The following is a 12,372-nucleotide window of genomic DNA, read 5'->3' as shown; positions in this document are numbered from 1 at the left end:
TTATATATTAGATATTGAGAAGACTCTTGTCCCAATGTTTGACACTAGATAGTTATTTAAAGCCCTATATTCTTTATTAGTAAAACAGATAAAATACATCTGGGTGCTCCAAGATTGAGGGGGATAATTATTTCACCAGCTGTTGCACATTATCAATAATTTCATTCTAACTTGCTGTATATGCTGCTGTGCATCTATAGGGTTAGGGACCAACTTATTTTTTAAAGAAAATATTCATGGAAAGGTGTTTGTCTCTGAAATAAAAAACACCAGAAGAATCACTTGAGGAATGTGTAAGGGGCCAGTAGCTAAAGGAGCTGAGGTTAGTTGGGCTTTAAACAATATATAAATATTCTAAAAAAGCAATTAGTTCAATAAAGATGTTTGTTTTAAAGTTAACTTTTAGGGATTTTACCAAAGTTCTAAGAGGGGAAAAAAAAAAAAACATTAGCTATATCAGCCAACAATAACACTGAGGAGAAATAAATCATTTGCTTGTAATGACTTGTTAAAAATGAAGAAAGATGCCTTGTCTAAGGCCATTAGAACTGCAGACAATGCAGCAAAGGTATGGCATAGTCCTGGAGGTACCATCTCCTTCCAATCCCACGCAAAAATGTTGCTTTGGCTGAAAAAGAAAATGATTTTGCTTACATATGAGTAGCCCTTTGTAAATTCCTAAAATTTCCCTCTGGGTGAGATGGATGGATGCAGGAGTTCTGTTTGCAAATCTTCTAAACACCTTTAAAGAAAATGTGTGGTAAGTGTAAGGGAAGGATGAGGGCTGGGGCAGTGACATTTGCTCAAAACTCACTGACTGTAATAATGCAAGATCCTTTGAATGGCTAACTGTATTAACTTGAATCTATAACATTCCAGTGAGGAATGTGAAAACCTCAGTTAGAGAGGAATTACCCGAATTTGGAGACTTGTTCATGTGAGGGGGTGGAACAAAAGAATTTCATTCTCATTTTGGTGTTGATGTATGGTTGAGACATTAGTGAGTTGCAGTGGAGCAGTCAGGATCTGGATTATTCCCAAGTTTGACAAGTTGGAAATTGGGTCCGAGAATCTGGAACCGGAGCAATCAAAAAGGAATGAAAAACAACGCTCAAATACATTTTGCAGCCGAGATTCCGGAATTCTTGGGATGGGATTGGCGAAGAAGCAGTGCTTTAATCTTTTAGGCAGCAGGAACATTTCCCGCAGCTGCCACAGCCGACTTTGCCCGGATACTGCAGGATCCATGGAATGGAAGTTGCAGGCCAACAGGAAGAGTGCCTCCTCCCTCTGCAGGGCTTCCTCTCTCCCCGCCAGGGTTCCTGGCGACTTCAGGGGCCAGAAGGAGCTCTGGGCTCGCTCCTTTTTGTTAGTCTCTGGACCCACTGGCAGGGCTGAGCCGCCTTTTGGAAGGTCAGCTGCGGTCAGCGGCGGTGAAAGCTGCCTGGGAGGTCGCCGCTTTCAAGGCTCTCTCTCTGCTCTTCTGCAGCCCGGAGCTTTTTCGAGGGCTGCTGGCTCCCAGATCTCAGAACAGAAGCCATGGCGAAGTCCAGGGGCCGTCTGTACCTTTGGATGTCTTTGATTGCCGTGCTGGCATCTTTTCTGGTGGGCTTTATGGTGGGTGAGTGTACAATCAAGTCTCCGGGCTGTCTCTCTGGGGAGGTAAAGGGAGGAAGCCTGTAGCTGGAGCGAGTGGGTTGTCCCAGGCCAGTGTCTAGTTCGGCTCACAACATGGCTAACTCCATAAACTGCACCCAAACTAGAAACCGAACAGAATGTATTTGTGGCCGCAATAAGAAAAAAATAAAATAAATAAACTCACTGAGTTCAGGCTTTTATTGTGGGCATTTGAAAAGAGAACTTAGGGCTGTCACTGTTCAGGGATGAAAAATTTATTTGCATTTCCAAGGAATAGTAATGAGTCAAAATTATTAGCTAATATTGACTAAGCACTGCAAAGAATTTTTTCCTTATCGTTTAAATATATAAATTTTGGAAAACTCCCTGTGTGTCAAGAACTGGTACAAATTAGATCCCCTGGCGAGAATAAGAAAGGCCTTAACTCAGAGATGCAAACATGTAAGAAGGGAAAGCACATCTCTCAAGTAAAACCGGTTTTAACCCACTCAAAATTGCAGCACACAAAGGAATGTGGAGGTTTTCTGCATTTTATATGGATCTTTTTTAAAAAGTTCACTATGAGCTATTTGTCAGGCATCAGTTTTTCTTTTTCTTTTTGCCTTTTTTGGCTTTTGGTTTTTTTCTTCTTTTTAATTTTTTTTTTTTTCTTTGAGTCAGGGTCTTGTCAAGTGTTCCAGGCTGTCCTCACACTTGAGATCCTCCTGCCTAAATTTCCCTAGTTTCTGGAATTACAGGCATGCACCACTGCACCACAGCTGGTTTCTACTTCTAATAAAGTCAAAAGTAATTGTGTATATGTATTTTTCCCCCCACAGGCTGGTTTTTTAAGCCTCTCAAAGAAACAATCCGTGCACCACACTATGGTCAAAGTATACGAGGGAAACTGTTGTCAGAAATGAAAGCTGAAAACATTAGATCATTTCTTCGGTAGGTTTGTTTTGCATTTTTATTCTAAACATAGTATTTAAAGTATTATTTAGTCATAGGTGTATTAAAACTGGTTTTAATACAGTTGAACAATCTTTGTGTGAAATTATATATTACTCATTAATTTACGGTTAGTTAAAATGTCTCTTTAAACCACTCTTGGTGTGAAATCCATAACTTGTTAAGAAGTAGGTCTTTCTTCCTAATTTCATCCTCCAGAAAAGTATCTGTTGGCTTACTGGGGGATGTTTCAACTTCATGCAGCTCTGGGCTGCAAGTGAATGCTGTTCTTTGTTCCTCACTGTGGATGTAATCAGTAGCCTGAATTTAATCAGCAATTTTATTTATTTTTTACACACTGTATTCACTTAGTTTGTTCTTTGCTCAGTGATTTAGTGAAAAGGAGATCAGTGTTTCAGATTCTGTCTGCCACAGGTTAAACCTTGATCCTCTCTTGCTAATATAAATTTGTGGTTCAAAAATAGGGCAACATGAAAACAAAATATGATCTGTGCCAATCGTCCATCTTCTAAGAGTGATATTCAGAGTGATATTTGTGAACTTGTTGAAAGCAATTAGCATAACATTTATTTCTGTGTTCAGGCTGTTTCAAAGAAGTGATATTTTAAAAATCAGCTTTATTGAAGGATAATTTACATAAAGTAATCTTGATCCCTATAATATCTACAACTTCAGAGTTTTTACAGATGTCTGTGGTATGCAACAAACCATCGCCTCAATCACGATACAAAATATTTCTAGCATACCCTCTGTAGTTTGTTCCTCCCTTCACCCCTGACCCTACATAATCACTGTTCAGTTTTACATCACTATAGATTTATTTGCATATCCTAAAATTTTTATATAAATGTGGTGTTCATAGCATGTTCTGTGTGTTGTCTGGCTTCTTTCACTCAGAATAATGATTTTATGAGTGACTCAGGTAGTTAAGGATGTAGCTCAGTTGGTAGATTGCTTACCTGGCATGCACAAGGCCCTGGGTTCAATCCCCAACACTGCCAAAAATAAATAAATAAATAAATAAAAATGATTGACCCACGTTGTTGCATGTGTCACTAATTCCTTCTTCTTTTTTAAATCACTGAGTAGAATACCATTTTACAGATATTCTATAATGTGTACTTGAGGGACATTTGGATTGCTTCTACTTTTTATTATTGTAAAAGAAGCTTATATAGATATATGTTACAAGTTTTCATGTGATATATATTTTCATTTCTATTAGAATGATTGGGTTGGAGGATAAGCATTTGCTGTGTTTTTCTTCTCTCTCTCTCTCTCTCTCTCTCTCTCTCTCTCTGTGTGTGTGTGTGTGTGTGTGTGTGTGTGTTTTGCTGGGGATCAAACCTAAGGTCTTGCACATCCTAGGCAAGTGCTTTAACACTGAACTTTACCTCCAGCCCTTTAGAGTTTTTTAAGAAAAGGCTAAAGAGATTTCAAAAGTGGTCATAGCAGTTTATATTTCTACCCATCAGTGTAAGTATTCTAGTAGCTCCATATCCGGGGCAATGCTTAGTATTGTCAGTTGTTCAGATTTTAACCAATTTAATTGTTGAATAGTGCTATATTTTTGTAATTTTAATTTGCATTTCTTCATGACTCATGATACTAAACATCTTCTCATGTTCTTATTAGACATTAGTATATCTTATTTTATAAAGTTTCTGTCCATATATTTTCCAATACATATTCTGGGGTTAAGTCCTTTGTTAATCATATGTATTATAAATATTTTCTACTGCAGCTGGCCTTTTGTCATAGTGGAGTTTTTGAAGATCAGAAATTTCTAATCTCAATGAAGTTCATTTAATTAATTTTTGTTTGTTTGATGCTTCCTACTTCTTCTGTCTTATCTAAGTTTGTCTATGAGACTATTGTCTTAAATATTTTCTTCTAGAAGTTTTAGAATGGCAGTTTGCACATTTAAGGTCAATGTTCCAAATCGACTTAATTTTTGATATGGTGCAATCTAAGGATTGATGATACTCTTAAATACAAATAGTCAATTATTTCTGTAAATTTTTTTGAAAAGACTTTTCTTTCCTTCTTAGGAAGATTTTGTTCATTATTTCTCAAGACATTTTTCCCTATATTCTTCATTTCTCTTCTTCTGAGAATTCAACTGAACCCTAGAGATCAATACGCAGAATGAAGTGCATACTCCATGATACATTTCCTCCTTGTCCATGCTGTGGTTTAATGAGATCACACAATTCCATATTAATTCCCATGGATGAATTAGAATTAGCAATAATGAGGAATAAAAACAGCTATACTGTTCTTGGGAAATTTGAGCTAATTTATGACCAAGGTACATCAGATATCAGGAAGCTAATTCAAAATGTTTGTTCTGAAATGCTTTTTGGAGACACAGAAAAATAATGAGTGGGCAATGGGATGACTATCACTTGTAGTCTATATTGCTCATTTGGTAAAATGCTATAAAATGCAGACTATCTTATGAAATGAGACAACATGTTTAAATTTGTATAACTTAAAAAATCAGGTAAAATGTTAACATTATTGACCTCTGCCGCATAGCGTGAAGTGTCCAAAAGAAAGCACCTAGAAAATTACATGAGTTATCAGGAGTAAACCTTGGTGCTGGCTCTTACCTTGAAATTTTTATTACTATTACTTTGCTGTAATCTATAAAGTATGTTTAATATATTATGTTAATATACCATATTATATTGCTTTATATTACCTTGGATATATTACCATACATATGGTGATAAATGATGTATTAATAGTTTTCATGATGATTAAGTACATCCTTGAGACTGGCTTTTCTTTCCTTTGTGTATGACTGAATACAGAAATGCATACCAAGAAGGATGATAGGAATAGGAAAAGAGGGAAATACAGTGCATTAGGAGTCCACAATTATTTAAAAAAATATTTTTCACTTTTTTGCAGTACTGAGGATGTAACACAGCACCTTGTGCTGCTAGGCAAGCACTCCACCACTGACCTATATCCCCAGTCCAGGAGTCCATGACTTTAATGAAGGAAAAGGAATAGCCCACAGTTTTGCAAATGAGAGCACCTATTTGGTTATAAGCACCAAAAGAGCTATTTGAAAGGAAGGAAAAGAATGAGAAAAAACAAACAATGAAAAATAAGAAGGGCTCCTAGTTATCCTTCTTGCTCCAAGATAGGTAGGGGCATGGAAATTAAATAGTTTGCAGATAAGCAAAGTCCTCAGAAGATACCTGTTAAGGCCAGTAGTTAATGCAAACTTTCCATGAAGGAGCAGAGGATATTGAGGAATTGTTGATCATAAGTTTAAGGAATGTATACATGCAGAAAAATAGTTTAGCAGGGAAAGGCCAGATTCAAGATTGTGTTAAAAGAATTAGTTGTGGGAGCAATTTGATTTTCCCCTATCACTTTCTTGTTGGCACAATGTCAACTGTGTTTGTCTTCTTCCAGGAGGGCATGTGTTTAGTAATGATTACCTTCCTTTCAGCCCAGGGATCTCCTGATTAGTCCATAAGCCAGTCATTCTAATTCTTTCTTTTTGGCAATGATTGTTTTGAAAAGAAGCTTTTTGTCCTAAACACTGCCAAGTTAATATGTGATGGCCACCTTACATCACAGGGAGAAATTCAAAAGTAAATGATGTTATTTCCAGCTGCTCCTTCTTAATTTGTTTTTTCATTTCTCTATTTCATTTCAGTGGGTTCTCTAAAAGATGAAAGGCAAAAGCTTATGGTTAACCCAACATCTTAATTTAAGAAAATACATTTATTTTTCCCTAATTGTAAGATAGTATCTGCTCATTACAGAAAAGAAAATGAAAATATATTATGTAAAGTAAAATTAAATATCTCAGACTCATTGTTTCCCCATGTATAAAAAATTACTTCTGCCTAAACATATTTATACTTTTTAAAACAAATATTTAAGTTATTAAGCATCTGTATTTGCAGCTTTCATTTAATAATATTAGAGAGGGCTTCACAGAGAAGATAGTCTTGAGGGATCCTTATGAACCATTAACAGTTTGCAGGTGGGAAAGTTGATGAAGAGAGGTTCAGTAGATGAGAAAATATTCATGTCTGAGAGAAGACCTTGTGTGAAGACTAAAGGGTATGAGAGAGAAAGCATAATCATTTCAGGGAGAACAGAAGTATGCTCAATGACATAGACCAGAGCAGGTAATAAAGACAGTGGGAGGAAATGAAGTTGAAAATATGGGACAGACACCAATGGGCTTCCTATGCCACATTGCAGTGTGAATTTGATAATGCAGAATGTAGGGAGCTATACAAAGATGTAAGCAGTTGGGTAATAAGATTAAGTGATATATAGTGAAATATCACCATTTCTCAAACTCAGACAAGTATAATTTCAGCTTCTTTCCCCAGCACTTATTAGCTATGCAATTATAAAGAAGCTATTCAACCATTTTTTTTTCAGTTACTTTTGTGTATAATGGGGACAAAGATAGAAGGTTGTAAGGATTAAATGAGATAACAAACGTGAAAGTGCCAGTGGGGTCCTTAGCATGTCGAAAGTTTTCAATAAATATTAATTGACCTTTATTGCCATATATTTTTTGGTTGTCCTCTGCTTAACTTAAAAATAATTTATAAAAGTTTATATTATTGTTCATCTGACAGAGGTGGGAAGTAGGATGGTTGAGAAACTTTAAAACATTATTCACCTAAAGCAAAATGTGTCACAGTAAGAAGTATATTCGTGAGTTCATTTAATTGCTATAACTCATTTACACCCAGAACCAAGGTGGCATTGCCTAAACTCAGTTCAATCAGTCATTATTTCCATGGTACCTGACAAGTGCTAAGCCCTGGGAATTTTAAATATCAAAATATACAGACCTTAACCTTAGTGAGATAAACAAGCAACTATATTGACATAATCAATAGTAGAAATAGTTAAGTCAAGTGTACAAGTGCCTGACTGGTCCCTGGAAAACACTGAGATTATTTCTTCCCAAATGTCCTCTATCTACTGAACAAGTAGCCACCAGCAAGGAGGAGCACCATTAGTATAGCAGTATAACTTTTTTTTAGGGTGTCTTCTCATATCTGTTCTGATTGTCTTTACCAAGGAATGCATTCTTTTCTGAGGGAGAATATTATGAAAATTGTAGTTGTACATAAGTAATTTAAAAATTGGCATATATATATAAATTGTTATTTCTAGCTCTGCCATTTAGTATTTTTGACATATAATTCATAACTTAATGTGTAAAAGATGTGTAATGCATGTAGAAGATTTCTTAGGCACAGAAGCTGAATGTACTCTTTAACTCACACTTGTTTTTTGTTTGTTCATTGTTTTCTTTTTTCTCATTTTAGTTCTTTCACAAAACTTCCTCATCTGGCAGGAACAGAAGAAAATTTACTACTTGCCAAAAAACATTCAAGCCCAATGGAAGAAATTTGGACTAGATTCAGCCGACTTGGCTCATTATGATATTCTCCTCTCTTACCCTAATGAGACAAATGCTAACTGCATATCGATTGTGGATGGACATGGAATTGAGGTGATAGAGAATTGTTGGTTCTTTTCATATAATTATGCCACACTTTGTATGGATTAGAATATAAGGTCCAGTAAAAATATAAATTTGTTAATAGTGTGTAGAACTCACATTATATAGAAAAGTTAATAAGTTGTAAACTAGTCAGTGTCTGGTATGTGTTAGGCATGATGCTAAGCTAGATCTTCAGGCCAGAATGAAGATTAGGACATGGGTCCTTTGCTTAAATAAGGTGAGGCAGACAATAGGATACAGGGTTTCAAATCAGTATAGTAAGTGACATGAATGGTATGATAAAGGGTCTTTATCTGTACAGAAATGGGTCATTCACCCCACCCTCACACCCAAGAACTAGCCCCCACACTGGGAGTTAGAGAAGTCTTCCTATATAAGTTGACATATAAGTCATGAAAGAGCACAAGAGATGAACAATATGAAAAAGTAAGGTAAGAAAATTCTAGCTGGAAGAAAATATTGCAAAGGCTTGAAAACATACTATCTTAGTATTATTGGTAGAATTTAAGATTTTTATGTATTCCAAGACTGTAAAATACAAACTGACCAATGGAAGAGGTAGACCAGTGAAATATTTAAGTTATTAAGCATCTGTATTTGCAGCTTTCATTTAATGATATAGATGGGGCAAGCTTCACAGAGAAGATAGTCTTAAGGGATCCTCATGAACAAAAGCAAGTCCTAAGCATGGGAAGGATGTGACCACAAAATTCTATCTGTTTTACATAGATGGGGGAGTCTGCAGATTACACCTAGACTAGGCAAGGAGTTAGAGTTAAAATTTAAAGACAGTAGTTCAGATGAAAGATGATGAAATCCTGAATTAGCATGTTAGCAGGTGAGAAAGTGATGATTTTGAGAAACAGGAAGTATATAGGACTTGTTTAGTGTCTTGGAGGAAAGAAGTGTAGAGTGTTTAGGATAACTGCTAGACTGTAGGATGCGGGTGACTAACTTAGTGAGGCTATTAATGGAAGTAGAGGATGCAGAGCCAGGAACCGGCTACAGATGGGAGAACATAAATTCAAATTTTAACTTATTGTGTTTAGATATTAAAGCTAAGTGACTATTTGGGCTCTTAATATATGAGTCTGGACAACATAAGCACATCAGCTGTTCGCAAAATTTTGTTAGTCAATGAACTCTCACAGAGAGAGAATATAAAATAAGGCAAGTGGTGGGCTAGGGATAAAATATGTGTAACATTCAAATAAAAATGAAAGAAAAAGGGACCACAAAGGAGGCTGAAAGGAATAGTCATGAAACAAAAATCACAAGTGTGCTACCTTTGTTAGCAATTTTTTTTTTTTTCATGCTTGGGATGGAAACCAGGGGCTCACACTTGATAGATGAGCACTCTACCGCTGAACCACATCCCCAACCAAGAGTGCTGCCTTTGAAGTCCTGTTCTTTTCGGTTTTGTTGAGATGAAGTCTTGCTATGTTGTCCAGTTTGGTCTCAAATTCCTGGACTCAAGTGGTCCTCCTGTAGCATCCTTCTGAATGCTAGGATTACAGGCACATGACACCGTGTCCAACTTTGATGTCATTTTACACTGTATGGTAGCTTTTAATTGTCTGGGACTACATGCATTTATAAAAGAGTTTATTATTTTGAAAAGAATAGTAATAATAGAGCTCTTTCTTATTGTCAGTAGAATTTACCTACTTAATTATGGAATCTAGGATGCTTATTAAGTCTATACTTGGAAAAAATTAATTATATCTTAATAATAACCTGGAATTATTCTTCTAGCTTGACATGCTTTACTTCTTGCTAGGTATTCAAAACATCATATCTTGAACCACCTCCAGATGGATATGAGAATGTGACAAATATTGTACCTCCCTATAATGCTTTCTCAGCCCAAGGCATGCCAGAGGTAAAGTAAAACATTTTTTAATTCAAGTTTTATTTATTTCTATTATTTTTAATTCAAGTTTTTAAAACTTTCTTTATTGTATAAAAACTATGTAGAGGAATAAAACCAAGGAATTTACCTGGAGATTAGACATACTCACCCATTGTTTTATGTTCAGTACTATGCATGCCCCCCAAAATAAAAATAATAATTAAAAAAAGACTACCTAAAACAAAAAAGAAAACAAATACATTAAACACAGACCCCAGTTAGGCAGAGGCCACTCTTTGCAATAACAAAGAAACTTCTGAAGATGATTTTAATTCAGTAAGGGCAATAGATGTTTTTATAAATTGATTTCCATTGTTTTTAATCTGAATTTACATACCATATGAGCAGTTAAATTAATGTTATTTTGGAAATTAAACATAGTTGTGAATGTTTTAAATGACATTTACTCTAGTTCTTATGACTCTGTACACATTGATAATCTCTTCAAAAGAAACCACACTACTTAAAATATGTCTTACTGATTGCCTTTTCTCCAATCTTTTCAGTATTTTGATAGTTTCTCTAAAATATTCTATAGAATAGCATATTTATTAATCCCAAATAAGGAAAGAAAAGGACTGAGGATGTAGCTCAGTGATAGAATTCTTGCTTTGCATATGCTGCAGGACCCTGGGTTCAATCTCCAGTATAGAAAAAAATTAAGAAAACAAAAAAAGAAAAAACAAAACAAAACAAAAACCTTCTGCTGATGCAGTTTTGTGAAACAAATTTATTTTAAAATTTTTTTCTTTAATTTTAGCAGTGGTATTTTTTTCTTCTTTTTTCTGTAGGGAGATCTCGTATATGTGAACTATGCTCGTACTGAAGACTTTTTCAAACTAGAAAGAGAGATGAATATTAACTGCACTGGAAAGATTGTTATTGCAAGATATGGGAAGATCTTCAGAGGAAATAAAGTATGGTGGAGCTTTTCTAGAGGGAAGGAACGGGGACAGATACTGTGGATGTAAATGATCAGCTTGCCTCATGGTTTCCAAAATTGCTTTGAAATTTCTTTTCTACTTGCCATGGGTACACAGAAAATTTTATTTTTTATTCACCTCATATGTCCATAAAGGAAAAGAGTTTTATTACAAGAATAATATCTTTTAAAAAATTAATTGAAGAAATGCATACAAACTAAAAAATAAAAATCTCCCTTGCATTATTCAACTTCGTTGGCTAGACATAATCAATCTTACTAGCTTTTCCAAACCTAATTCTGTGATATATAAACATACCTCTATATATTTACTATACACACATATATATGGATGTAGTTATATTTAATATATAGTATATTATATAACATCAGTAATATATATTATAATATATGAGAATACATATAGATCTAATTAGTATTTATTAAACAGAGGTCATTATCCACTGTATCTTGGATAGCTTTATAATTTCACTCAGCCATGACTTGGATATTCTTTCATATCATTACACGGAAAGTCATGTAACATAGTCTTTAAGAGTATAGTCCATGGATCCTTACCACCTGGGTCTGCTCTCCTCTGGGCCCCTGCTCTTTTATTGTGAGCAAGATCCTTAACCTCTCTGTGCCAACATTTCCTCATATATAAAATGGGAATGCTAATTATACCAACAATCTCAAAGTGAAACTCAGATTGTTTCGCAATAATATTCTTACTAGCTCAGTGGTAGAATTCTTGCTTTGCATGTGCTGCAAATAAATTAATAAATATCTCACTAATTTAAGGAAGTGTTTAATTGGGGGTGTGGCTATAGGATATATATTTTGTATCTGGAGCTGGAGTTTCTCTGCTTGTTGACCACCATGATGAGAGCTGCTTCCCTCTGCCACACTAGGCCTAACTGACTTTATGTTTTAAAGCACTTCGGGTAATAGCTGGTTTTAGTAATTTCTATATCTTAATAAATATCTCACTAATTTAAGTGGTAACATAATATTTTGTAGGAATGAAAAGCAGTGTATTCAACCATTTCTTTGTTAGCGAGTGCTTATCTTGAATTGATTACTAGTACAAATAATTCTATTGTGAATATTCTTGTCCATATACACTTCAAACATCTGTATGAACATTTTTATAGTATAGATTCTTGGATATGGAGTGGCTAAATAATAGTGTAGCTTCGGACAGCATTTTGACAGGCATAATTATAACAGACCTTCCCCCAAATTGTGACAGATTATATTTTGACTGATAACAGCAAAATGATTTCTGAATATTGGGATCTCTTTTAGTTAATCAAGACTGATAGTTACATCTTTTGCTATAATACTTTTGCTGATGAAAGATTTAGTACCTCGCAGGGTAGATGTTATGGTTTGGATATGAAGTGTCTCCCAAAA

General features: G+C 35.0%; 1 protein-coding gene across 1 annotated transcript in view; it reads left to right on the top strand.

The window, feature by feature from the left end:
- Nucleotides 1-1,278: 1,278 nt before the first annotated feature.
- The window catches only part of LOC114105049 (N-acetylated-alpha-linked acidic dipeptidase 2), a 52,768-nt gene continuing 41,674 nt past the window's right edge, over nt 1,279-12,372 (top strand). The window contains 6 exon segments of the mRNA XM_071616597.1: nt 1,279-1,621; nt 2,457-2,568; nt 7,920-7,980; nt 7,982-8,107; nt 9,900-10,001; nt 10,823-10,948. Coding sequence (XP_071472698.1) covers nt 1,540-1,621; nt 2,457-2,568; nt 7,920-7,980; nt 7,982-8,107; nt 9,900-10,001; nt 10,823-10,948 — 609 coding nt within the window. The 5' untranslated portion in view covers nt 1,279-1,539.

The sequence above is a fragment of the Marmota flaviventris genome, chromosome 9 (assembly GCF_047511675.1).
Source record: "Marmota flaviventris isolate mMarFla1 chromosome 9, mMarFla1.hap1, whole genome shotgun sequence".
Classification (NCBI taxonomy): Eukaryota; Metazoa; Chordata; class Mammalia; order Rodentia; family Sciuridae; genus Marmota; species Marmota flaviventris.
Note: the sequence above shows the minus strand (reverse complement) of the source record. Positions and strands in the feature narration are given on the sequence as shown.